The 25,188-nt window shown below is 41.3% G+C and overlaps 2 protein-coding genes across 3 annotated transcripts; one reads left to right on the top strand and one right to left on the bottom strand.

Moving 5' to 3' along the window:
* The first annotated feature begins 429 nt into the window (after positions 1–429).
* Positions 430–5,563, top strand: si:dkeyp-69e1.8 (uncharacterized protein LOC100001340 homolog). 2 transcript variants are annotated; one of them, XM_040154888.1, is made up of 3 exons: positions 430–533; positions 1,003–1,151; positions 2,012–5,563. In XM_040154888.1, exons 1-3 carry the CDS (start codon positions 509–511, stop codon positions 2,876–2,878), a joined length of 1,041 nt encoding a protein of 346 aa, XP_040010822.1. In that variant the 5' UTR covers positions 430–508; the 3' UTR covers positions 2,879–5,563. The 2 variants fall into 2 exon arrangements, with proteins under 2 accessions (XP_040010822.1, XP_040010816.1); XM_040154882.1 differs by having other exon boundaries at positions 437–609.
* An 18,331-nt stretch (positions 5,564–23,894) lies between these two features.
* foxd7 (forkhead box D7) lies at positions 23,895–24,904 on the bottom strand. The gene has a single exon (XM_040123812.1). The coding sequence runs from the start codon at positions 24,867–24,869 to the stop codon at positions 23,895–23,897; it is 975 nt and encodes a 324-aa protein (XP_039979746.1). The 5' UTR covers positions 24,870–24,904.
* Positions 24,905–25,188: the final 284 nt, after the last annotated feature.

Below are 25,188 nucleotides of genomic sequence, written 5' to 3'. Positions count from 1 at the left end.
TCCAAGAGCACTACTGTGGTAACAGGGTTGCTAGCATGGATGTAGACCCTTCTTATTTTATCAGATAGATGGATTACTATAGAGTACTTTAGTAATTGTAGTTTTTAAATGCATTAAATAGATGTGTTAGGGCTAGGTAAAGGGCAAACAATAAAACAGGCTTGACTATATGCAGTGAAATATACAAAAAAAAAATGAAAGAAAGAGGTGAAAGGGTTTTTCAAGTAAAAAAAATCCTCGAAAATGTACCATAAAGCTCAGCCCTCTTCATGTTTACTAAAATACTAATGGGCTGAAGTGATAAGAAAACCGTTTACTCATTTTACATCGGACCCCACGTGGTCCCCGGGCCCCGGTTTTCGCCTCAGCCGCCACAACAGATGGATCTGTGTTATAACCCCTGGAGAAGTCATTCCAGTACCGAGGCAGAGCTGAGTCAGCCTGCAGGAACTAGGAAGTGTGTTCATCCCTGATTCAAGACTAAATACGGCAGTGAACAGAATCAGAAATGTCAGCATCTGCTTCGCGCTCAGGTACGCCTGATAATTAAAATTTTAATGTCGTATTTCAAAAACCGTATCCATGTGGGACTAAACAGGAGAAGAGTCGGTAGGTGCGGCTTCCTATTCCGTGTTTTCGGTATCTGTGAGGTAAAGAGATGAGAAGAGACGGCAGCTGCAAAGGGCGCTGCCGCTTCTAGGGGATTTCAAAGCGGTTCTGGCTATACGTGCTGATGACATGATAGCATAACAGGCTGACTAACAGTAGAAACAGGACGCAAAATGCACAACAGATAGCCTATTATTTTTCCACGCATAAAATGGAAGATTTAAGAATTCAAGTGATGTCATTGTCATAAATTTGAAAAACTTGCGTACTCTCTGGACAACGTACACACACTATGCCCTCAGTGTTACAAATAAACAAAGAACAGTGTACCGTGAAAACTATCTTTTTTTTCCCACTGCTGTGTATCTTGGCCCTTTTCTTCTTGATAAGCAGAGCTGAGGCTGGTGCTGCTGGGCCGGACCGGAGCAGGAAAGAGATCAGCAGTCTGCACCTTCCTGGGCCTGCCAGACCCTGAGCAGGGCACAGATGATGCCATCACCCAGGAGTGCCGCAAACACCGAGGAGAGGTTGCAGGCAGACAGGTGGGAGAGGAATCCACACAAAAAATAAGCCTGCAGTGATTCGAGTTAGCAGGTATCTTTTTAAAAGTTGAATTGAAACTGAGTTTTTGGAATATAAAGCCAGTAAGGCAAGGGTAACAAAGACAGATATCAGGGCCTCACCGGCTTTTACAGGCTTTTGTCTACCCCCCGCCACTGACTACGCAGAACACTATATACAGAGGTACCTAATGAGGGTAATTACATTAAATGGCTACATGAGAATATATGTCAGCCATAAATTGTATTGAAAATTGGATATGCTATATTGAAAATATTAAGGATTATAACTTCAGTAGAGGAAATCATGACACATAAATGAGAAAAAATAAAAGCTCTAGGGCCTAATTTAAGTGGTGATTATATTACAGTGATTTCAGAACAATACAAAATTTGAAAAATTTTACATAATGCCAATTTAATTTTTCAAACAGGCCTATTGTGGGTACACATAATATGCACATCAATACACCCATTTTATTTTGCTGTAAAAATAAATACAAAAATGCTCCCTTTAATAAAAATAGTATATATACAAAAGAGAGAAAGAAAGAAAAGATTTACCCACACAAGCATATTTATACTGCATATCTGCATGCATATATGGATACATGTGTATATATACTCACACAGATACACATGCAACGCTTATGCATACCCAAATATTTATTGTCCTGCTCTCCATCGATTACTTTTTTAATCTTATTTTATATATTACTTCTCATTTAATTTACTCTCAGTATAATCTACACAAATCCCACTTGGTTACACCAACACGTCAAAAGCAAAAAAACACAAACACTACTCAACCTTGATTTGGGGCTTCTGCTGTCTCTCTGTAGGTGGTGGTAGTCTCCAGTCCAGCCTGGTTCGGCTCAGGCTGCAACCCAGAGGAAAGGAGAAAACACATCTCCTACTTCATCACCTTATCCAGCCCTGGGCCGCATGCTTTCCTGCTCTGTGTCCCTGTGAACCAGCCAGCTGATGGAGAGGTGGAGGCCCTGGATGTCTTGATGAAGCTGTTTGGCCCCTCTGCAGTCAGCAGAAACACCATTGTACTCTTCACCCACACAGAGGAGCTGGAGGAGGACGAGCAGCTGGATGAATACCTTGTCACTTGGCGCAAAGACCTCCAGGAGCTGGTGGAAAGATGTGGTGACCGCTACCACACCCTGGAAACCCACAGTGGAGAGCCAGATGAGAAGAAAGGTGTTGATGAGCTGCTGGAGAAGGTTGAGCAGGTAGTATGGGAGAGCGGGACACAACACTTGAGCTGCCCTCTGTACCAAGAGGCCGAAGAAAGAGTGAGAGAGAGGCAGGTAGAGATAGTGAGACAGAGAAGAGCAGAGGAGATGAGCGACCAGGGGTCTCCCACAGACTCACAACCAGGGGAAAATGTTACAGAAGAAGAAATGGAAGCAGTCCGGGAAGAGGCAGAGAGGAGCATTGGTGATCTGAATGTGGATATAGATGGCATTTTCCCCCCTACTAGTGTCTCCCCTTCCTCCCCTGCGCCCTCTTTTCTCTGGAGCCTGTGGGAGAAGCTGACAGACTGGGTGAGGCAACTCCCTACACTGGTGAGAAGGGAGGCCTTGTTTGGAGCCCTGGTCGGCCTGCTTGTGGGAGGGCCATTTGGGGGTATGGTGGGAGCCACTGTGGGATCAGTGGCTACTGAGGTGGGGAGAAGAAAAACTCAGAAAACTAAATAAGAGATTTAGTTAGATATTAATGTATTATGCATTAGGTTACACTTAAAAGTCACTTCACTGTGTTCAACAAATCAGTGTATTGTTGAGCTATGGGCTTCCTAGCTAGCACTTGTCAGGATAGTATTTAAGCTTGACCGTTAAAATCCAGCACTTATTTTCTATATTATAAATGTTACCACACTCATAGATCAGTAATAACCCATTAATAATAACAACATTTGGGTTGCCAGGTTTGAAAAATCCCTTTGGCTGGTGTATATCTTCCTCCAGTATAATTGGCTCTGTCTTTGCAGTGAGCTTAGTAATTCATCTTGATGGCTCAATTTACTCAGTTATGAACTAGTCCCATTCCACTACACTAATCCATTATGTCTGGGAATGTGAATGTTGTTAAACCTGCAGTAACTGACTTTCAGCCACTTGGGGGCAGCGGAAACAAGCTGTAAACTTAAGATTGACATATGGCGAACTTGTTAGCAACCAGTTACTTATTTACACATCCAGCAGACACGGAGCAACATTAGCATTTATTTGGAGTCGTGATTCTGGGTACCTAATGAATGTAAAATCCAATATTCACTCTATGTTAGCTCTGTCTTCAGCAAATCCCAAAGGAAAAATCTGACGCCTTAGCTGCTTAATGCCCCACTATGTTCACTAGCTAGTCACTAATATTGTTTGGTTTCTGTTTGATGCTGGGCAGGTAGTGTACAGTGGGTTTTGAGAGGTTTTTCCCTGGGTACAGCGACACTCTGTGCATAAAACAGTGCTATGAGAGCTGTGAGAGTGAACTAGAACTTTAAAGTTGTGGTGCAAAAAACTCGGTGAGATGGTTCAAAACACTTCAGGAAACACTTAAAGAAACATCCACAAGGTGGAGACATTGACCCTAATTGGGAAAGTTTGAATGTCTGAGGTGAACTGAGAGATACTTATTTCCTGCTTACCGAGCAAATAAAGGCTGCTGTTTTAAGAGCATTTCACTGTTATTTTTCTTGAGATCTTTTCATTTTTATAGATTTGATCCAGTTATGGACAAATTTACCCAATTTATGGATGATCACTATATAACAAAGGCAAACTTAAGGGCACGTATTTTCTGAAAATAGAGGAACTATGGATAGCTGTGGTGAAAGGAACAAAAGCTGTACATAAAGCAGCCATCTCTCCCAGACTCTCCTCCTTACACAATGGCAGGTTATGGCTTTAACATTGATGTAATTGATACTCTGCTCAAACAGTCAGTCATAACCCATCCTTACATCTCTCTTCCCTCACTCATTCGCTTTCCCTCTGTCTCTCTAAACTGCCGGTGGCTCTGCTTCAGGAACAGCTAGGCTTTTCCGAATGTGGGTGGTCTGGCCATGGTGGGAGAGACAGAGAGCGAGACAGAGAGAGAGAGAAAGTGAGGGACGGAGAGAATTAACCCAGCTCTCATGTTTCCCAAAAAGAGAGGGGAGGGAGGGAAAGACGCAAGAAAGAGAGAGCGGGGAAAGAGTGAGTGAGAAGCAGCGAATGCGAGGGAGAGAGAGCAACAGTCAAAGACAGAACAAGCTCTGTGACTACATCTGTCTTCCAGATGTGGCCTCCACAGTTGTCTGAAACAGGAAAAAATAAGTTTTTAAAAGTAAAGGAAAATTGGTGCTAAACAGTTTTTTATTGTTACGGATTACACATACAATATAGACTACAGTATACAGCACCAGTTTAAGGATACACCAGCCAGGCTATGCTGCCTTTTTCCTCTTTATGAGACTGCAATGAAAAAGCACACCAGACCCCGGCAAGTTAATGTATATGAAAGAACACCTGTCCAAATATTATTCAGTCTTAGTGGATACACATCACGGATAAGACAAAGAGACCAATGATAGAGTTTGCATTATGAAAAAAAATTAATGAGAATTTTATGGAGGGAAAATTGAGGAATACAAAAAACAAAAGTATCACAGATCAAAGGTAGCACAAGTCCAGAGTGTCGGCAGCAACAGCCAGTATCACTTCTGGAAGATGAGACCTCACCAGGACAGAGAGGGGAAAAAACGGGATGCAGAGTTGATTTGTGCATGTATGTATAAGCAAAGCCAAAATCTGAACAAATATGTGAGGGAATCACTAGTGAGCCATCATTAACACACAGGCTGTAACTTCTGCTCCTCTCCCTCAGAGCAAAAATGTTGTTGTAAGGGCCTTGTGGTCCCTCATCGGATTGGAGGGGGCAGTCCGCTGTGAGACGTGGACACCGCAATATTTTTCTGTTATCATCGCGCCCTATGGGCTGGAAAAGACAGCAAACCAAAGGAAAATAAACAAGATGACACACTTTTTCCTTAACAGCACAAGGCCGTTCTCTCGCTTCTGGATTTCACAGACATCACACTTTATCATTAAATGCTCAAAATTCTTTGCCTTAAGAGTGATAATAATAGCATTAGTTTTAAACATTTTTTTAACTGACCTGAATATTTTCTTTCAGTATTCAACATTTGAAAATTTAAACTGATTTTTACTCCTTATCTGTTTGATTAATCTGAACAATAATAATAATGCATATGAAAATGCAGAACAGTCCTGTATGAACTCACCATGAATTACAAAAAATATAGAAAACCTCCTGACAAAAGTCCTGGAATAATTTATGAGCAAATGAAACATATAATTTTTAAATAATGAAAGGACATTAAATGTCACAAAAATATGGCCCTTGTTACTTTTTTAGTTTTGAATTGCATTTTTAAAAATTCCCAAAAAATATTTTATTATTGAATACCAACATTTTATTTTGAAATAAAATATACATAGCTGAAAAGACACCATAAATATGCTAATTTAGAAATATAGCAATGACATAATAATATAATGTGTGTGTATTATATTGTGTTAAGTAACTGATAAAATCATAGAAAGTGAAACAATGGGATCCACAAGAGGGAAGCTGTTTAAAATAACACGAATATGCCATAGATCAAATGTATAAAATCCAAGCTAGCAATTCAAGTGGATTTTTCTTAACAATGTGACCTAAGGCAGCAAACTTTCTATCTGATCCCAGCGCTTTATGGTGTGTACCAGCAAGGCGGAGACAACGGTGTCCAACAGCCGGTTCTCTCCTCCTCTCTCTGGGTGTGCTCACTGTGAGCTTTCTCATATTTTTCCCATTAGTGCTGTTTTCATGTTCTTTCCTAGCATGAGCGTGTGTGGCTGCAATTGTTTATGAAGCAATGCTTGCACCATCCAACTGTGTGTTTGTGTATGTCTGTGTATGTCTGTGTGTGTGTTTGTGTGTGTGTGTGTGTGTGTCTGTGTGTGTGTGTGTGTGTGTGTGTGTGTGTGTGTGTGTGTGTGTGTGTGTGTGTGTGTCCAACATGGATTTATGCAACAATTTGCATTATTTAGTCAATATTTCATATGCACAATTTGTAATTTTAAAAGTGACCACCATGTATTATTTCTTCTTCTTTTTCTTTTTGTATTATTATGAACGATATATGAGATCCAAAATTTAAAGCAGTGCTTCCAAACCTTTTTTTTTTTTACATTCTTTACTTTTAGCTATTTCCGCAGGTTATCCATTACTTCTAGCTAACTATTTGAACAAATCCTTGCAACTGACAAAGTACTGGGAATCACTGATTTATTGTATCCCCACATATCATCAAAAATTAACTTGCTCAAGATATTCCTATTAATTCTTCTTTCTAAAAACATGCATGAATGCACTTTTTTCTTAAATTTCAAGCACAGAAAGAAAAGGTGTTTGTGTATTATCTGCCTTGTCACAGATGAAATGAAAATTCAAATACTGAAGCATTGGAGCTGACATAAAGCAGCTGACATCCACAATCTGACCAGCGCATGTCTCCACCACACAGAACAAGGTGTCAGGACAGACAGGGAAAGAAATACAACAGGAAAGAAGCCCCCAGACATCATTAATACAAAATCACACACAGCTGCCGAGGTTATAGCTCTGGTGTACACACACTGAATCAGCCGCACGTGTACTAGCAACTGGACCGCTGGACCGGGATAGGAGGGGCACAACTCCAGTGGAGGTGCGCAGGATGAATCAGCCAGCATGACAGTCACCCTCTGTCCCCTTGTGCCGGGTCAACCTGACCTGAGTCCTGTCCAGATGTGACGCCCGAAGTCCTCTCATTGAATGGGACTGGAGAGAAGGAGAATGACAAGGAAGAGAGGATTAAGACTTGGCTGATGTTGTGTGGTTTGCATGTCCTGCCGTCATCTCTCTGTTTAAAGGGAATTCTAAATAAGGTCACCACATTGGTGTCCTTTATTTTCATTCTTACAACCTTAATATACTTCCTGTCACTTGGACACCAAAAAGGCATTTGGGCTTAAATGATACCTCATGGACATGTCAGAATCAGATGACATTAAATTAGTTCCCGTTTGACTCAGTTCTCTTGCCAATGGACATATAAACAGCGAGTAGGAGGGTAAGGTTGTGGACTTGTTTTTCTTACAGGCGCATGGATTAGCCTACTGTCGAACAAGTAGAGGGGTGTGGATGGACGCGAATGGCAAGTATATCAGGAAGGGGAAGAGGTGAGCTGTTGTAAGGCTTAAAGTATGCTACAGGAGGCCAAATTTACAGGAGCATGAGGAGTTCGGAGTTGTAGCAAGATAACATGGCATGAAAGAATTGGGAAAGCTGGAGTTCTGCTAGTGTGACAGCTCTGAGGAGTTAGTGGTCTCACACCACACCTCCTGCAACAGATGGCCTTTGAGGAGTCTCGGGGGGGGGGGGCTTCAGTCAGAACAGAAGACAACTCACTGCTTGTGGAGCTGTGGTGCGGGTGTTGGACAGCCCCTGAACTCACCATAATTGATGAATAGTGTGGTCCACATTAAGTGACATGCGCCGTTGGCTGTTAGTGGGTGCGATGATTGGGGGCCTTTTGAAGCTGGGGCTGTGGGCTGTGTTTGAACCATCAACATAGACCCCTCATCTCTGTAAGGGACACCAGCCTGTGGTTTGGTCGCAGCTTCGGTACAGGCCAAGCTCAGCACACACACACACAAACAAACACACATAAGCACACATACGTTAACCTTCAGTAGTATTATAGGGTTTTGGGGGAGGTGATTGTATTATTCCTGCTGCAACACTGACTTAATTCAAGGCAGATCTGACCCGAGCTCGTTCTTCTCCACTTCTGCTCTATTGGATCAAGTCTTAATCCTGCCCTCACCACATGAATGGGAGACACAAAGAGGAGCTGCACTCACTCCTGCCACATACATCAAATGTCACTCAGGTCCATATGCTGTCATGCAGCTTATGATGGGTATCACCGGGTCATATGAAAGCTGAAGGAGCTTAATAGAGGCCTAGAAAGACCAGAGCTAGAGACAGACATGCAGGAAGATTGGAGCCATGTCTCACAGTATGTGCCGTCAACCTGGAATTGATCTTCTGTTGCCCTGTTTTCAAAGACCCAAAAGCCTCACACATCCTCCGCCAGGAAAGCCAGAAGAGCCGACCCATGACACCACTTCAGAGTTGTAGTGCACAAAACAATCTCTAAATAGGAGTGTCTTAAAAGACACTTTACAGTAAGCTATGACTAACAAACCCAAAGCACCTCAAAACAACACAGGGAAGCATCTAACTTCCCTTACAGCAACACAAGCTCTTGCACTCAGCCAAACACATAATAACTCCTGCTCAAGAGCCCATTATTGTCATATCTTTTCAAAGGATGCAAAACCCAAAACATACACTCCACTCACATTCGACCTTGAGCTAACCAGGTATGCATGCGAAGCTTTCAGGGCTTTTCCAATGACTGTGTGCACCAGACAGCAGATCGCAGGGCAGAGGCACTTGCGGTGGCCTCAACGTTTAGTGTGTGTCATGGTCCAGCTCCCACGCAGTGGAAACACAGAGGCCCTGGGATGGCTGGTGCTACTGAGGCCCCTGATCCGCACTGACGCCCCAGGGGTAGACATGCCCTTCAATCTCCATCTGAAATGAGAGACAGGCCATCGGTGCTCAGGAATGGGCCTCTGATTTGTTCTGTGGTCCATTTGAAACCATGCATCCTTTAGAAGAGAGTAGAGATGGAAACATCAAGTATACATGACAGGCCAGGATGGAGGAGAAATAAGAATAAGATGTGCAGCTGCAGTGGCTTTACTTTGGCCCAGAGAGGGCAGTGGAATCAATGTGGAAATGATAAGGTAGTGTCAAAACGAGGGGATTTCTTACATGCATTGACTCTGGCTCTATCTCATCATTTTTAAATCTCAAATAATATTATTTGTCAAAGAAAATATGGTAAGTATGTTAAAATCGAGGACTTCAAAAGATAAATCCCTCATGTTTCTGAACAGTATTTTGGAGCGGATTTACTGTCAGATGAACAGTGATCAAAGAATATGTTGAATCCCTCTCATAACATACTCTTACACAAATGTGTTTCGGTTTGTTCATGGTTTGTGCATAGGCGTGGGCATGAGAGAGAGGGAGTGTGTGAGAGACAAATCGTGAGAGAAATAGACAGATTGTGGTGGCTTTGATGTGTGCTAGGGGCTCGGTCCTCAGAATAGATACTAGGTGGAAAAAAAGGAATATCATAGGACAAACATCTCGCTGCAAACCACTACAGTGGAAGAGTATGTAGGACTTTGTGTGCATGTTTGGTGCTGTAATTCACAAATGGCTTGCACACACTCATTTATGTGTGCAGTCTATCAAGATGTCAATCACTAGAAGTGATGAAGTAGAAAGACGTTTTTTTCTTTCAAATATCCTTAAGCAGGGCAGACAACTGACACGCCTTTAAAGGGAAACAAAACAGCCCCTACCACATCTAAATCTTGTTGTATTCTCTTCTCCTCAAAAGAAACTTGCGTGATCAGAACTTTGCCACCAAGATCCTCCCCATATGTCCATGTCCAGTTTTTTGTTTTTAAAGAATTTGGCTTTTTGATCACATATCAATTTATCTGTTCTTTGCTCTATGTATCCTGCATAATAGGGGAATGCTCTCTTTGCATAAATGCAGTTAGCCCATCACCTAGCATTAACTCGATGGCTCACTTTATTAATAACACACACACAGCAGTATTAGGAAAAGCAGGGCCTAAATCGGTGGATCCCAACCTCTTTTCTGAGGTACCCCCAAAGCTCTGTCAGATGACCTCAGGTACCTCCTCATCAACACCAGCAATCATGTTCCAAATGTGCTCAATATATTTTAAACTCAATGCTATTTAACACTAATAATTATATAATTGTATAAAATATTAATTATATAAAAGTGGACACTGTAACAATATTTTGTTGTCATTCAATTCAGCTGTCAATGTTTGAGTTGTTTTCATCAGTTTACATACTACTACTTGAAGTGGCCAAAGCTGGACATTTCAGCTATTCAGCCATTATTTTTACCTAACTATGCCTACTGTTTATTCATTACTTTTAGCTAATGTCAACTATTTCAATCATTTATCCACTATTTGTAGCTTTTTAACCATTTATCCAATACTTTCAGATAAATATTTTACCTGTTACCCATTATTTTATTTCAACCATTTACTGACTAGTTTTAGCTTTTTCACCATTTTGCCAATAGTTTTAGACAAATATTATCTATTTCAGCAATGTATTAATTTTTTTTAGTTATTTCAATCATTTATCCACTACTTTTAGCCAATTATTTCAACCATTAATCTGTTACTTTTATCTATTTCATAATTTATCCAATACTTGTCTTAAAATATTTCAACTGTTTATCCATTTTTAGCTAACTATTTTAACTGTAAGCCATTACTTTTATCTTACTGTTTTGTCATTACTTTTAGCTATGTCATTATTTATCCAATATGTTTATCTAACTATTTCAACTCTTTTTCCATTTTAGCTAACTAGTTTAACCGGTGATCCACCACTTTTAGCTTAATGTTCACTTACAACTTGTTTTCACATACTCTCAATCGCATAATGTAGTGTTCAGGTGTTACAGCTGACTCAATATATATATATATATATATATATGTATATAATCTTTTTTTAAATGTAATTTTCTATTTTGTTCAGAGCTACTTCACATTCGTTCCACGTACCCCCTGGCAACTGCAGAAATACCCCAGGTTGGGTATCACTGGCCTTAATGGGCCATCACTAAGACTCATGCCTTAGCAGTGCAAACAGATCGTGCAGATATGAAGCACATCAAGTAACGTCAATGTTTTTTCAATCTAAATTCCAAGATTACTTCATTTTTTAGCACAGTGCCAGACCCCAGTCACAGCCAACATCTGAATACACCATCACTCACTGAAATATTAAAGACATCAGAAACTCACAAGCAGCAGGGATTTGAAAAATGAATCCACGTAGTCACACGGCCCATCTAATAATTAACGGATGCTATGACTCAACATGGTCACAGTACGGTAATTATCTGAGGAGGCTGTCATATTTGTTTAACTAGAAAGCTAAGACTGCTGAAGTCCAGCCTTGTCTGTATGTTAGATCGTGTCAGACTGAAACCATGACACATTTAGCTGACCCCCCCCCCCCTTCCCCTCTCTGTGTTGAGGCAGGGTGGTCCTCACTCTGGCTCCGGCTTGATGTGTGTGTGTATGTGAGACTGTCACAACAACACGACCCCCAGAAAATCTCTAACATACACAGTAATTCTGCTCAGACACACACATCTTGCATTTACACATGCAACACACACCAAAACCTCTATCCTGTCTGCAGGGATAGAAACAACAAGGCTGCCATTGACACTGACCCTAACCTCCATCCCATCTCTCCATCCCCCTGGCCCTCATCACCCTCCCACGTTGCCCGGGCCCGACGCTGGCCACAGGGCCGAGAATGCGGTTCAGGTGCAGGACTCTGCTGTTTCCAATTAGTGGGGTATAAATTAGCATTGCTCACTCCTGTCCTCTCTCCAAACATTGCTGTCTCTTCATCCTTGTCGACCCTCCACACTTCACTCTGCCTCTGACCTCCCACCTGTATCACTCCAACACATAAATTCACCTCCTTTATGGCTCTTGTCGGCAACCTCTGCACTCCCCTAACTCATGCTTTGTGCTGTTAATGTGCAGTGCATTTGGTATAAACCCTCTACTTTGAGTCAATGAGAGTGTAAATCTATTGCCAAATATCTGACCTCAAAAGTAATATAACTTCTGGTATTACTGTATAGTCTATTTACTGATACTGAAATATTTCACAGAAGACAAGGACATTACCTGACACAAGCACTCCACTTTGCAGCAAGGCATGCACTGATAAGGTAACACTGAGATTCAATTACTCTGTGATAGGAAATGTAGCCTTATTCCTGGACTTATTACACAGTGTGTTAGCAAGCTTTTTCTTTCACAGGTCAGTTTGTTAAACTGAGTTCAGCTGCAGTGTAGCCAAGTAAGACTTGAGGTCACCCTGGCACTGAGAGTTCACATCTGTTCAAATAAACCTCCACTGTGCCATCAACAGTAAAAACATGCACAAACCTTCACTACACACACGCACACACATGCATGCAGTGGTTGAATATAACTAAGTACATTACTCAAGTATTAAAATTAATGCTACTTTATACTGGTACTCAGCTACATTTCATGAGGGAAATATTGTACTTTTTACTCTACTACATTTATTTGACAGCTTTAGTTATGTGTTACTTCCAGATTAAGATTGTACATACAGCACATATGATTAGTTATTAAAATTAGAACTAATAAGATAAGCCAGTGATTCCCAACTACAGGTACTTGTATCAGAGGAGGTAGTTCTACAGTTTCCTAGGGTGGAAAGATTATTAAGTAGCTCAACTAATTTGAAAAAAAAAAAAGCGTTTATGCCTTAAAAATCCACATATTGAGTCAGGTGTAATGCCTGACCACTACATGTTGAAACTGAGAGTCTGTGAAAACTAATAAGCAAGTGAGCACATAAGTTTAAACCCTTCCCTAAAGTGATAGAAAATGGTGAAAAAGCTAAAAGTAGCAAATACATATTTGAAATATAGGTACATTTATAATGTATGTGGTATATGAATAAAAATTATTACTATAGGTAAAAGTAATGAACAAATGGTCAAAATACTTAGCTAAAGGAAATGGCTAAGTTGTGAAAATGTAAAAAGTAATGGATAAATAGTTGAAACATTTTCTGCCATTCCAATGTGAACACTGATAGTTTAAATGTATGAAAAAAGATACTGTAACAATATCCATTTTTATATGATTAATAGTGTTAAATAGCATCCAGTTTAAAATTAGATCAAACAAACACGTGGCATGGCTGGAGCCTGTACCAGCTGACATTGGGTGAGAGGCGGGGTACACCCTGGACTGGTCGCCAGTCTATCACAGGGCCGACATATAGAGACAAACAACCATTCACGCTCACATTCAGACCTACGGGCAAGTTGGAGTCAACAGTTAACCTACTCTGCATGTCTTTGGACTGTGGGAGGAAGCCGGACACTCGGAGGAAAACCACGCATGCAAAGTCAACACAAAAGTCGACACAAAGAGATCTAGCCAAAATTGGGGTTCGAACCCAGCCCGCTACTATTCCTTATATGTACTTCAGTAACATTTTCATGTAACACTTTTACGTGAATACTTCCTCCAGCACTGCATGCATGCATGTAGAAATGCTGATATACACACTCAAAACACTCTGTTTTTACAAAAGCACACACACCACTAAAAAAAAGTAAAAGGAAAGGAAATTACAAGCAACTGGCATGAAAATATTTCATCATTCAGTTTTTTCACATTCCTGACTTTGGCACCTGTCATGTGTGTAGTTTTTATTTTTTATTTTTTACAAGCTCAGGCTGCCATTACAGAGAACACAGCAGGCGAGAGGGAAATTTACAGAGCGTGTCCCCCCCAGGCCGTGCAGTGTTCACAGGGATCAAATGCTCTCAAGGTGTAGTGTGTGTGTATATAACTCTATATTCCTCTACACCACTGCTACTACCACCAGAGCTGTGGCCACAGCCTTTTTACACAGCCCAGGACCTCAGTGTGCCCTCTTGGTTGTCTCTTTATGAGCTCTAGCTCATCCCTTGACTTGCAGAGAAAACAAGAGCAGAGTAGGCTTTTATAGGACTCCTGGGGAAAACACAAAAAAGGAGGCAGAGCAAAGTTTTTAGCAGTCAGTTTAAGGCTTCTGCTCTCTGGGGGATGGCAGGAGAGAGGAGACTGATAGAAGAAGTTAAAGTGTTGGCTGCATGATTAGACAGAATGTTGCCCCATTTGCTGCAGCCTCTGACCTTCAGCTGCATGGAAGATTTTAGAAAAATGTTAGAAAGAGGTGAAGCAGATGAAGATGAAGAGGAATAGAGAGCAGACACAAGGAGGGTGTGAACTTTCCCCCACCGACACAAGCTCACTTATGTGCGTTCCCCCCTCCGCAGGAGTCCTGAAGATAAACACGGCTGTGCGTTTAACATCTTTCACCTCTTCTCTTGACCTCAGTTCATCTCTCCTTTCTTCAGCCTCACGTCCACCCTTCTGTCTCTCTTGTAACTTTCTCTCCTTCACTCCTCTTTGTTACTTGCTTTCTCTCCCTCTGTCCAGATGTTTGACCCTGCAGCAGCAGCAGACGCAGTGAGATAGAGGACCTGGGGCTACGCGGTGGGGATCTTCAGCATGGACTGGAATGCTGACCCTCTATCTATCTCCATCAGAGGAGATGCATTTGTTTGACTTGAGATGTGATTGTGTTTTCTCTTCCCCACACCTGCAGCTTCCTCTGAACCATGCTCCCCCTTTCCACCTCCTCCTCCTTAGGACTCTCTGGACTCTAACTGATCAATTGCTTTAACTTGGAAAAACACTCATCCAGCTGCTACTGCTTTTCCTCATGTTTTATATTTTCTGCTCGTGTTCCCATAGGGCCGACCTGCGGAGAAAGAGCTGTAGTTGCATCTCGGCAAACAGTGTTTTGGGAAGTATTTTAATCCAATGAAGTCATGAAATGAAGTAGGCGTGCTCGTTCCATTGACAGCTCCTGTCTCTTTCTGCAGTTTGTTGTCACTGCTGCTTTGATTGACTGCTGTGAAAGCAAGCCTCTGTCGGAGTAGTGTAGTTATCAGAGGCAGCTCATGTGGGATATGTATAAAATAATAGACCTCTTCTGTGTTATGGTGGTGTTCTCTCCAACCGGAGCTGAGCAGACACTGTGACTTTTAAAAAAACTATGCTTTGGTGCAGATCAAACATTCCTTTCGTTTTTTGAATTTATTATGCAGCAAATGCGCCCTCATTAGTCAATGGCAGTCAGCAAGTTGTAGTATTTAATTCTGTGGGGCCGCCTAAACTTATCACCCTTCATTTCAACATGGTGGGCTGCCCCAATGCTGAAAACCTCTCAAGCTGTTCCAGACATCTGACAACAGCCACATTTATTTATTGACTTCATTTTGCTTACGGGGCAGCCTTCACAGCTCCCTTGAGTGATACAGAGTTAATGTAGAACTGTTCATTGCTTGTGAGTGTTATTTCACTCCTCCCCCTCCTTTACCACCACCTCCTCTCCCTCATTTTAAACTGTTCTTAAGTGTTTAAGCACTCGGGTAATGACGTGCTGTTGTGGAAGTGAAAAACCATGTGGGATAAAAAAAGGAAAACATCCATGCGGGCTTTTCCCCTGAGGAGAGAGTGAACCACCAAGGATGGGATGAGAGTGAGGAAGGCCCTGTTAATCAAAATGAATGAGCACCTCTCAGGCCGCAGAGGAGCTCTCAGACCCCCTTTGCTCTGGGAACATGAAGCTTCGGTGTAAAGAGAGAGCCAGACGCTCTCCTGCACACAGCTAGCAGCAACTGCCTCGGCTGCAGATATTCAATCAGTTACTTCCTGTTTTCCCCTTCCAGTATCATGTAGACAGCAGGTCAGAATAACTGAAACCATCGTTACATTTTTATTTTATATAGCCTCTATTTCATTTATTCCCTCAAGTGCTATTTCATCTACACCAGCAACTAGTTTCTGTGTACTCATCTTGTATGTTCAGGTGTTAGAGCAGACTCAATTCATGCCATTTTTTAAATTGTAATTTCTATTTTTTTCAAATTAGTTGAGCTACTCCAGAGATTTGATGGTAATTTGCCCAGATAGGATTTATAAATTAAAAAAAACATTGACTGATTTGACGTAAGGACAGAGATGGCCACCAAACTCTGCATTACAAAGCACAATTATGTGTGAGTAGTTTTAATATTGTTACAAATATCAATTAGATATGATGAGTTCAACTATGCTGAAGTATTTATACACAACAAATCACTTTAATCAAGAACTGATAAAAAAAAAGGCAGCAACACGCCCTTCTAGCTTCAAATGAGAAACAGGGCTTGTGTCTAAAATAAAAACCTAATTCAATTTCTAACAAGGGTTTCGACATGTTGCTTATAAAGGAATAGTTCAACATTTAGGGAAAAACCCTTTTTCTTGCCAAAAGTTAAACGAGACAACCGATTCCACTCTCATGTCTGTGCGGTAAATATGAAGCTACTATATCGAACTGTTTTTTTTTCTTCTACAGATTGCATTTTTTGCAACAGAGAGTCAGCTGGAGAGAGTTTTTATCTCAGAGAATTTGAGACACCAAGACAAACTAAACACAGATGAAATATGAGCTAAAGTATTTTGGCCAAGATAGTCTGATTAGAACATGAATGTTTTCACAAGCTAAAACAAAATCATATTAACTTGGGATAGAAGAGGAGACATTATCACCATCATTTCATCAAAAGAGCCATAATTATTGGTGGCTACGGATTACATTACCCAACAGTTATTATTGCACTTCAGTCTTTTGCCTTTTGAGGCTTATCATGTTTTGCTGTTTTTCCTTTTCAACTGATTAAATTTAGTCCCCCCCCCCCCCTTTCTCCTCTCCCTACTGTTGCTCCTACTGCCTTTCACAGAACGCCTTTAACTCAGCAGCTTTTTCAAATTTGGGGCTTGCGACACTCAGCCAAAAGCCGCAAATTACCCCCCTCTAGCAGCAGCGAATTAGGAACAATTTTGTGTTAGCTATAAAAAAAAGAGAGAGAGAGAGAAGTGAGGGGAAAATATAGCTTACACCAGGGACCACCAACAGAGGCAACATGGGATGAACGGCTCGTTGGCCAACAGTTTGGGTGGCAGGGCGGCGCTAGAAAGCAGCCTCAGTGTTCTTCAGAGCAATCAATCCTATCATATCACATCTACATAGTAGGGCACAACATCCATTACCAAACACAAAGGCCTGAATTAGTGGATTTATGTTACTGTTACAGGATGTTTGCAGGCCTATGAATTGGCTTTACAGTTCCCTGAGCACACAGAGACCTGCAGCAATGATAAAAAAGTAGGCCTGTCCTCTGATACTGACAGCCTTACAGCACCCAGTTGTATTCACTCCGGTCACAATGACCAGGAAAGAGAGCCATTTCTTTCATATTAGGTGACAATTCATCGCCCAGAATTTTCATTCTTTCTTTCAAAGAGGGTGGGATTTTTGATTTCCGCCCACTATGCGGTTGGTCCTTAACTCTGAGCATTAATGTAAAAAGGGGTCTTTTTCTTGTTTCTTACAAAGCGTGAGGTTTGGCATGCCCACTTAATCTGCTTCCATTGAGCCAATCCATGTTTTTCCCATTCTGGCAACCATTTCTACTCCCTTTTAAAATCCATTTCCAAGTTGTAATATGCCACTGCAGACGTTATTGAGGGGAGAAAACCAAATGTAATGGGGGAGAGAGGTGGAGAGAGAAAGTGCAGACAGAGAGAGAGAGATACTGAGAGTCAATAGAGAGAGATAGAGAGGGAGAGGGAGTGAGGGAGGTTTCTATTAACTGGCTGGTTTTCAAACATCCCCTGCTCTGCATGGCGATGCCTGGTGTGGAAGGCAGACCACTTTGTCTTTCTCAGAGATCAGTGGGAGCGGGAGGGCCGCAGCCAGGTTGGGGTTACTGACTCTCAGTAGGCTTTACACTGACTGCCAGGCCTTGGACTCTACAACTGTAATAAGAGCTTGCACAGTTATAGCCTGACCCCTCTATGACACATCTTGGCCCAGATGTTAATTGTGCTTCCTGCTCCCCTTTTGATTAAATGACAGAGACTTTTATGTCTTTGTTTGTGTGGCTAATAGCTCTCATTTAGTGCAATAAGTGGTTTAGGGGCTGCTGTGGGTGACATCACACTCCCGCTGCCTTTCATCTTGGGCCTGTAAAGGGTGAGCACTTCTCTTGGTGTTTGGAGGCCTTCTACCTGCAGCGGATACTGCACATGCCCGCGCCCATGCAGACACGTGGTGATACACAAAAATCTGAAGAGGGGATGTCGAAGCAATGTCAAGCACTGTGGACAGGGTGAGGGCATGACGTTGCCAGCTGGGGAACAGTAGGACACCAGGAAGATTGAAAAAAGAGTGAAACGAGGGGGGGTCAAGACCAAGTGCCACACAATTACATACTGATTGGCTGCTTCACAAGCTTTTAGAGAAACGGACGTGGTATAGAGGAGGATCTATCTGCTATAACACCTTGAATCCAACTGCGGATTTTCTTAGGTTGCCTAATGGAGCAGTGCATTTCCTCAAAACCTTGGCTTGCAGAAATGAGCCATGGGCTAAGGGTAAGAATAGAATATCTAAGAGGATTAACATAGTTTGGTTTTTTTAGAAATTATTATAACACATTTCAAGTTTAGCAAGTAACCTAAAGTATTTAAAGAAGTTGCCGACATATTTTTGTTAAGTGTCATCAGATCATTCACTTGCTTTGAGGTGTTTGATTTCGGTTGCTGGTGTTTTTTTGTTTTTGTTTTATTCCTTTTTGTTTCTCCATCCTTGCCTCTTTTCATCTTGATTTTATTGTCCCCTTTACCCCCAGCCACAGATCTTTCCCCTCTCTCTATTTTCTCCCACCCCACTCTGAGCGCGTGGCTGAGGTGTGAGATCATTCTCCTTCTGGGTGGCTTTCCTGCTATATGTCACTGTCATCTGTTGGCACTGAGGCTTGGGGGGGGGTCCCTTTTCCAAAAACACACCGCAATCCACCCCACCACCCTGAGCATAATAAATTCTTGGGCACGAGACTGGAGAGGGGTGCACCAACAGAGCAGCATGTTTTACTGGGCTTGGCAGGGTAACACATAGACCGGTGAGAGAGGGAAAGTAAGGGGCTGGGGGTGGGGGGTGCTGCAAAAGAAGATTTATAATTGAATAACTCCCTGAAGCAGGGCAGAGGGGATTGGCCCTGCCAGGAAAAGTAAACGCCAAGGAGCAAGTGAGGCTTGTGGAAGTCAGCCATTAAAGTGAGAGGAGAGAAAACCTCAGCTGTGATCTACCTCAGCAGAAAGGTGCAAGATTTACTAATGATAACTGAAAAACCACAACACCTAAGCCTCTATATTAACCAAACTCTGATTCTATAGCAGCACACTCTTGAAGTACTAAAGCAAACACAAATCAATGTTTGGCAAACAGTTGTTCAGTTTAAAAAATCACTGGGTCAAAATGATCCAGTACCAATGGGTATTCTGGACTCAGTATAAATGTTGTTTTTTTGTTTTACTTTTGGGTTATCTCACCATCTGAAATATGATTATTTTTGACCCAGTGTTAAAAACAAAAAGAACAAATTTAACCTTAAAACTATCACAAATTTGACTTGTGACATTCAAAATAGTGACATGTAAACTGAATCAGATTACGCAGATTATAACATTTTGCAACCATACTATGATTTTGATTTGGGTAAATAATGACACTAATATAAAAGATAATACCAACAGTGGTGCTATATTGATCCTAAATGGATCAATTTTGATCTAGCATTTTATAGGGCATATACACACTAAAAAACACTGGGTTAAAACCCAGTACCCACCGGTAGAAAACCTGCCAAGACAAGGGGCTTTTTTGATCCGGTAACTCAATAGTAATAAAGACAATAACACTAACACTGGATCAATGCGTTGTCTTGGGTTTTCTACCAACATGTAGTGGGTACCCTTAACAAAATATTGTTATGGTTCTCAATTTTGACACAGGGATTTTTAGTATATACACACTAAAAAAACAGTGGGTTAAAAAAAAACCCAGTACCCATGGGTAGAAAACAGACCAAAGACATGGAGTTCTTTTGATGCATTAATTCAACAGTCATATAAAACACTGACACTGAATCAAAATGCAGTGTTACTGACTAACATTAACTCAGCATTGCATCTGTGCTATGTTGACCCAAATTGGGTAACTTTTTAACCCATGTGATTTGCAGGTACTAAACTCATATTTTAAAAAAAACACACAACATCAGGCACAGGAAAAATATTTTAGGGGAATTTATTCCAAATTATGCATTTCAAATTCTCTGGAAAAACGTAGCGACATTGTGTTTCCTGTCCTGACTGAACTTGCAGGGGTTATCCCAGAATGCACCAGTCTCCCTTCTTGGACTATCGGTCGTTGCTGTGGAAGCAGAAGGAGTGAAGGCAGTGAGGCGGGGTGCACTACCAATGAATTTATCTTGCCTGTTTGGCTTGGCGTTTGTAAGTGGAGAATGAAAGCCTGGTAGAGCAGCACAGTTAGGCATGAATGGAGTTCTGACTGAGTTGACTCACTTTTCCCAGAGAAACGACCTCCACATCAGAGGGGAGATGTGAGTTACGATAACTCAGAACTGATAATCCACGTGGAACTGAGCAGAAAATGCAGCGGTGCAACATGGGATGCACCACTGACAGGTCATCACATAAATATTCATTCATCATGTCCACTTATCTGATGAATCAATTTAATATGACACTGAGTAAAGTTCGCTGGTGACATATTCAATCTGAAACACAATCCCTTTGTTTCAAATTCTGAGTGATTTAGCAGATTACATTAAATTTTAAAGTTTCGGACATCTCACAAATTAAAGAGACTATAAAGTAGAAAAGGTAGTGTTAAAAACAGGAAAATCTTGCTGCTAATCATTAAAAAGAGGTTTTTACTTATAATACAAGTAAAGATTTAATAAACCATGTCACACTCAATGACGCACAAAGTAAAAAGGAAAGTAAAAAGACTTTCAGCAGTGTACTGGCAACTTTTACCGCCTTCAGGATGGAAAACTGACATGCAGTCATAGCTACACACACACACACACACACATAAGCCTCGATTGCTTATTTTATCAGGTGCACAAGCCCCCCCCCCCAAAAAAAACGACCCTGACTTCTCTCCTTCCCAGCAACAGTGTTCTTCTGCTTCAGTTTCTCTTCATTTGGCTTCCTACTGGCAGAGCAAGCTCATTATAATGAAAAAGATTTCCTTAGTCATACTTGATCATGATGTTCAGCCACTAAAGTCAAACATCCTGCCCATGTGTGTGTGATTGTGCAGAAGGTGCATCTTGACTTATGCCTGCTAAATAGATGACATGCAGGAACATACAAGACTAAAAGTTCTTCAAAGATTTCATGACTTTCTACAGTGCAACTTCATTTTCAGTTTTGACTAAAGGACTACAACCACAGTGCAAGAAAAATAGATTTTGCTTTTCAATCAGATAAGTTCTAATAGCAGAAATGCTGTGGTGTATGATATGAATCTCATGGTGGATCAGTTTAACCACAGCTTGTGCCGCACTGTTTAAGATTAGCAGTACAAATATTAGAGATTTGGTTATGGCAAAAAAAGTACAAAACCTCAAAACAGATTGAATTAAACCTAAGCATCAAAAATTGGAGTTTTTAAAATTTCCTGAAAGCAGCAAAGAAAAAAGAATAGGCTCAGTAAGAATGTGTGCTCTTCTTTCTTTCAGGAGTAGGCAACTTAAGAGCTCACCATCAGGTAACAATCTTTTTATTTGTTTCAGTCCCTCCCTGGGTGCCAAAGTCTGCTAAAGGAACGAGTGTGTGGGGCGATCCATCAGCCCCTACCAAGAGCTTCAGCATGCTAATCTATCTAAACCAGACTCAGAATAGAATTAAATAAATACTTCCATGCTCTGAAACCTAGAATTATTTTTACTACTGTCATTCTCACTGTAAAGCAGTGCTGCCCTCACTTAAATGAAAAAGAAAAGGAAAAATAAATCAGATAATGTGAATTAATAGCATGGAGAAATGGGTGGAAGGTTTTGGGACAGATTTACTAATCACACTCACTATACAGTATATTTACTGATTATACCTGTGTGTACCTTAATCACACTATGTCTGCTTAAGCAAAAAGATTCACTTATTTGTTTTAGGTTTAGGCTGTAGTTTATATTGTTGATCTAATCATGTTGAGATTGATTCAGCCCAAACAAATGTATATATGTCTTTTAACAAAAGAAACAAGAAGAAGTAGTCTGTTAGAAGTCAGACGGTTTTGATTCCTCTGTGAAATGTTGTTTTCACCCAGGATTGACAATTTCTGAGCAGGAAAGATCATTTTTTTATGATTGTGGAATTGAACTGGTGGGTTATTTTTTGCAAAAAGAATAACTTGAATTTCTAATATTTGCCAAAATCACCACATAAGACAAAAGTTCTGTTAGGTTATTATATATTATTTAATTTGGGAAGTTGTCTCTTTTAAAATTCAGGACATTGTTTTTTAATTTTTAGGACACTTTTAATATGCCCAAATAAAACGACAAAAAAAAAGAGAAAAAAAACAGTCAATCAACATACAGTATTTTGGACCTAACTTCCTCTTTAATAATAATAATAATAATAATAATAATAATAATAATAATGTGATTCACTAAAAGGGCTGCACTGTGGGATTTTTGGGAGGTAATCAAGCAGAAAGCAGCTTTATGATTGAACTTATCTGACACGAAAATGTGTTGTACAGATTTTCTCGCTTGGACAGGGGGGACAAGGTGTGTGTGTGCGTACGTGTGTGGCCCTACAAAATAATGCAATTATGGGCATGTATATTTTCAGTGTTACAGCCATGAACAACACACACATAGACGTATACGCTTGATAGGCCTGTGCGCTTTAGAGCTAAGACCCCTTTTGTTCTTCTAGTATTAAAATCATCAGCTGCTGACAGGTGTGATCAGGGAAATTCTTATTATTCCTGTTTCATTATAATTGCATGCATTATTAGAAGTGTTAATCCAGAAGCATCCTAACTGACTTTGACCTTGACGCACCAGCCCTTACCTCACATGGTGCAAAATATTGCTTTTTTCCATCATTTTTTAAACATTAAATATATGATTTTACAAGCTACTGTCTTGCTGTTTTCTTTTATTGTTACAATTTATTAAATAACATACAAAATATCCCAGTGATTTATATTACAAATGCCGACAACCGTGTATTTTTAATGTGTAATTTTGTTTTGACTTTATGATTTTTTATGCAGAACTGAAGCACATCTTTACAGTAGTGCAGGATAATTAGGCCTAATAGACCTGCAGCCTATTTTAATAGCAAATTTATTCTTTACCATTGTTTAATTTATTTTTCTTTGGCTGTTTCAATGCAACACTTCTTGACATTTGAACAAAAATTATCTTATTTTAACTGTCATCATTACAAGTTAGGGCCTGATGTTAAATCAGCGCAGGCATAGTAAAAACCCAGAAATTACCATTTAAAGCAAGACAACACAGGACATATAAAAACAAAGAGTGTAACTTTAAATCTAAACTTTTTTTTTTCAAGGTCATCCATGAGCTAAATAAAAACCTTTGCCACATGGATCTGTACAAAATACAACTGAACGCAAGGTTTAAATATTGACTTTTATTTCTTTCCAGAAAAAAATATAGGAAACTCGTCATTTAAATATTTTTTAAAAGATGATAATTCAAAATCTTTTTTTTTTTTTAAAAGAGCGCCAGCTAACAGATTTTTTGCCATTAGGGAAAGGACGGAGATATTCTAACATATCCACAACATTCTTTAAACCGCATCCATCCAATTTCCATCGCTGGAGAAATTGTGAGCTTCGGCTTAAACTGTCTCTGTTACCTGAGAAAACACGAGTTAAAAGTCCGCATTAACGTGATTACTCATTATTAGCAGTGTTGATGTGTTTGGCCAGGTCGACGGTGCCACGCTGAGTCTGTAGTTTTTGATACTCCTGGTGTAAACTGAGGAAGTGCGGAGCTGCCGCCGGGTGGAAGAGCGCAGGGGAGGCGTAGGAAGCGCCGGAGGTCAGAGGAGAGGAGTATGCTGTGCATTGGGCCGGCGAGAAGGCTTCGATGCCGGGCTGCGACTGGAGGAAAGCTTTGGCTGTGAGGGCGCTACAGGAGAAGAAACTGGACAGTGCCGGCAGGATGCTGCTGACAGGTGGGATGGTGGCGGGGCCGCACGGCGAGGGCGCATGGTGATGGAGGTAGGGGTAAATCTCCAGACTGGGCAGCTGCAGAGCCGCTGCGCCGAGCCCGTAGGCACCGTGCGGGAAGCCATGCAGTCCGCTTGGCTCCAGGTGCTGCTCCTTGAGCGGGTCGAATCGAAAATACTGCCGCTTGAAGCGCTTCCTCCGCCGCAGAAAACTCCCGTTCTCAAACATGTCTGAGGAGTTGGGATCCAGAGTCCAGTAGTTGCCTTTCCCGGGGTTTCCGGGCTCTCGAGGCATCTTTACAAAGCAGTCATTAAGGGACAGATTGTGTCTGATAGAGTTCTGCCAGGCGGGGAACTTCTCCCTGTAATAAACGAAGCGGTGACTGATAAAGTCACAGATCTCGCTGAGGGTGAGCCGTTTCTTTGGACTCTGCAGTATGGCCATCGTGATAAGAGCGATGTATGAATATGGAGGCTTAACCGACGTTGGACCTTTGGTTTTAGCAGGAGGAGCACTCGCCCGTGCAGGGCTGTAGGTGTCCCGGCCTTTACTCTGGCTGCTGAAAGTCTCCGTGACGCCGTCCTGCTCACTCCGCGACTCATCCGAAGGTAAAAGTTGCTCCTCTCCGTTATCTTTGAGTCCTTCCCCTACTACGTCGATAACGATATCCTCCATGATTTCCAAACCCAATGTCATAGTAGATGTCCGCGGGTAAAGCCAACACCACCTGCCAACAGGTGGGAGAGTGACAGCCCTTCTCTTAAAGGCGATAAACAGATTTTTACGCACAGCTCATCTCCGCTCACAAAAAAGTGAAAATCCGAGCACAATCCTCCTCCTACTTCTTAGGAAATACACTCTACAAACCGCAAGGCATCAGCTCTGATATCCTTTATTTTTGGTGCCTTAAAGCGCTACAGAGCGGCCAGCGAATGATTATGCGTAAAGCTGAAAAGTGTGCGCGTCCTCTGAGATGTCCAGCATCATCTGTAATCTGTGTTGCTTTCCTGCGGGT

This window comes from Xiphias gladius, chromosome 3 (assembly GCF_016859285.1).
Source record: "Xiphias gladius isolate SHS-SW01 ecotype Sanya breed wild chromosome 3, ASM1685928v1, whole genome shotgun sequence".
In the NCBI taxonomy this organism is placed as follows: domain Eukaryota; kingdom Metazoa; phylum Chordata; class Actinopteri; order Istiophoriformes; family Xiphiidae; genus Xiphias; species Xiphias gladius.
Note: the sequence above shows the minus strand (reverse complement) of the source record. Positions and strands in the feature narration are given on the sequence as shown.

Coding starts and splice junctions, on each gene's coding strand:
- foxd7 (XM_040123812.1), bottom strand. CDS start 24,869: ATGACATTGGGTTTGGAAATCATGGAGGATATCGTTATCGACGTAGTA.
- si:dkeyp-69e1.8 (XM_040154882.1), top strand. CDS start 558: ATGTCGTATTTCAAAAACCGTATCCATGTGGGACTAAACAGGAGAAGA. Junction 610..1,002: donor ACTAAACAGGAGAAGAGTCG/GTAGGTGCGGCT, acceptor CTTGATAAGCAG/AGCTGAGGCTGGTGCTGCTG. Junction 1,152..2,011: donor GAGAGGTTGCAGGCAGACAG/GTGGGAGAGGAA, acceptor GTCTCTCTGTAG/GTGGTGGTAGTCTCCAGTCC.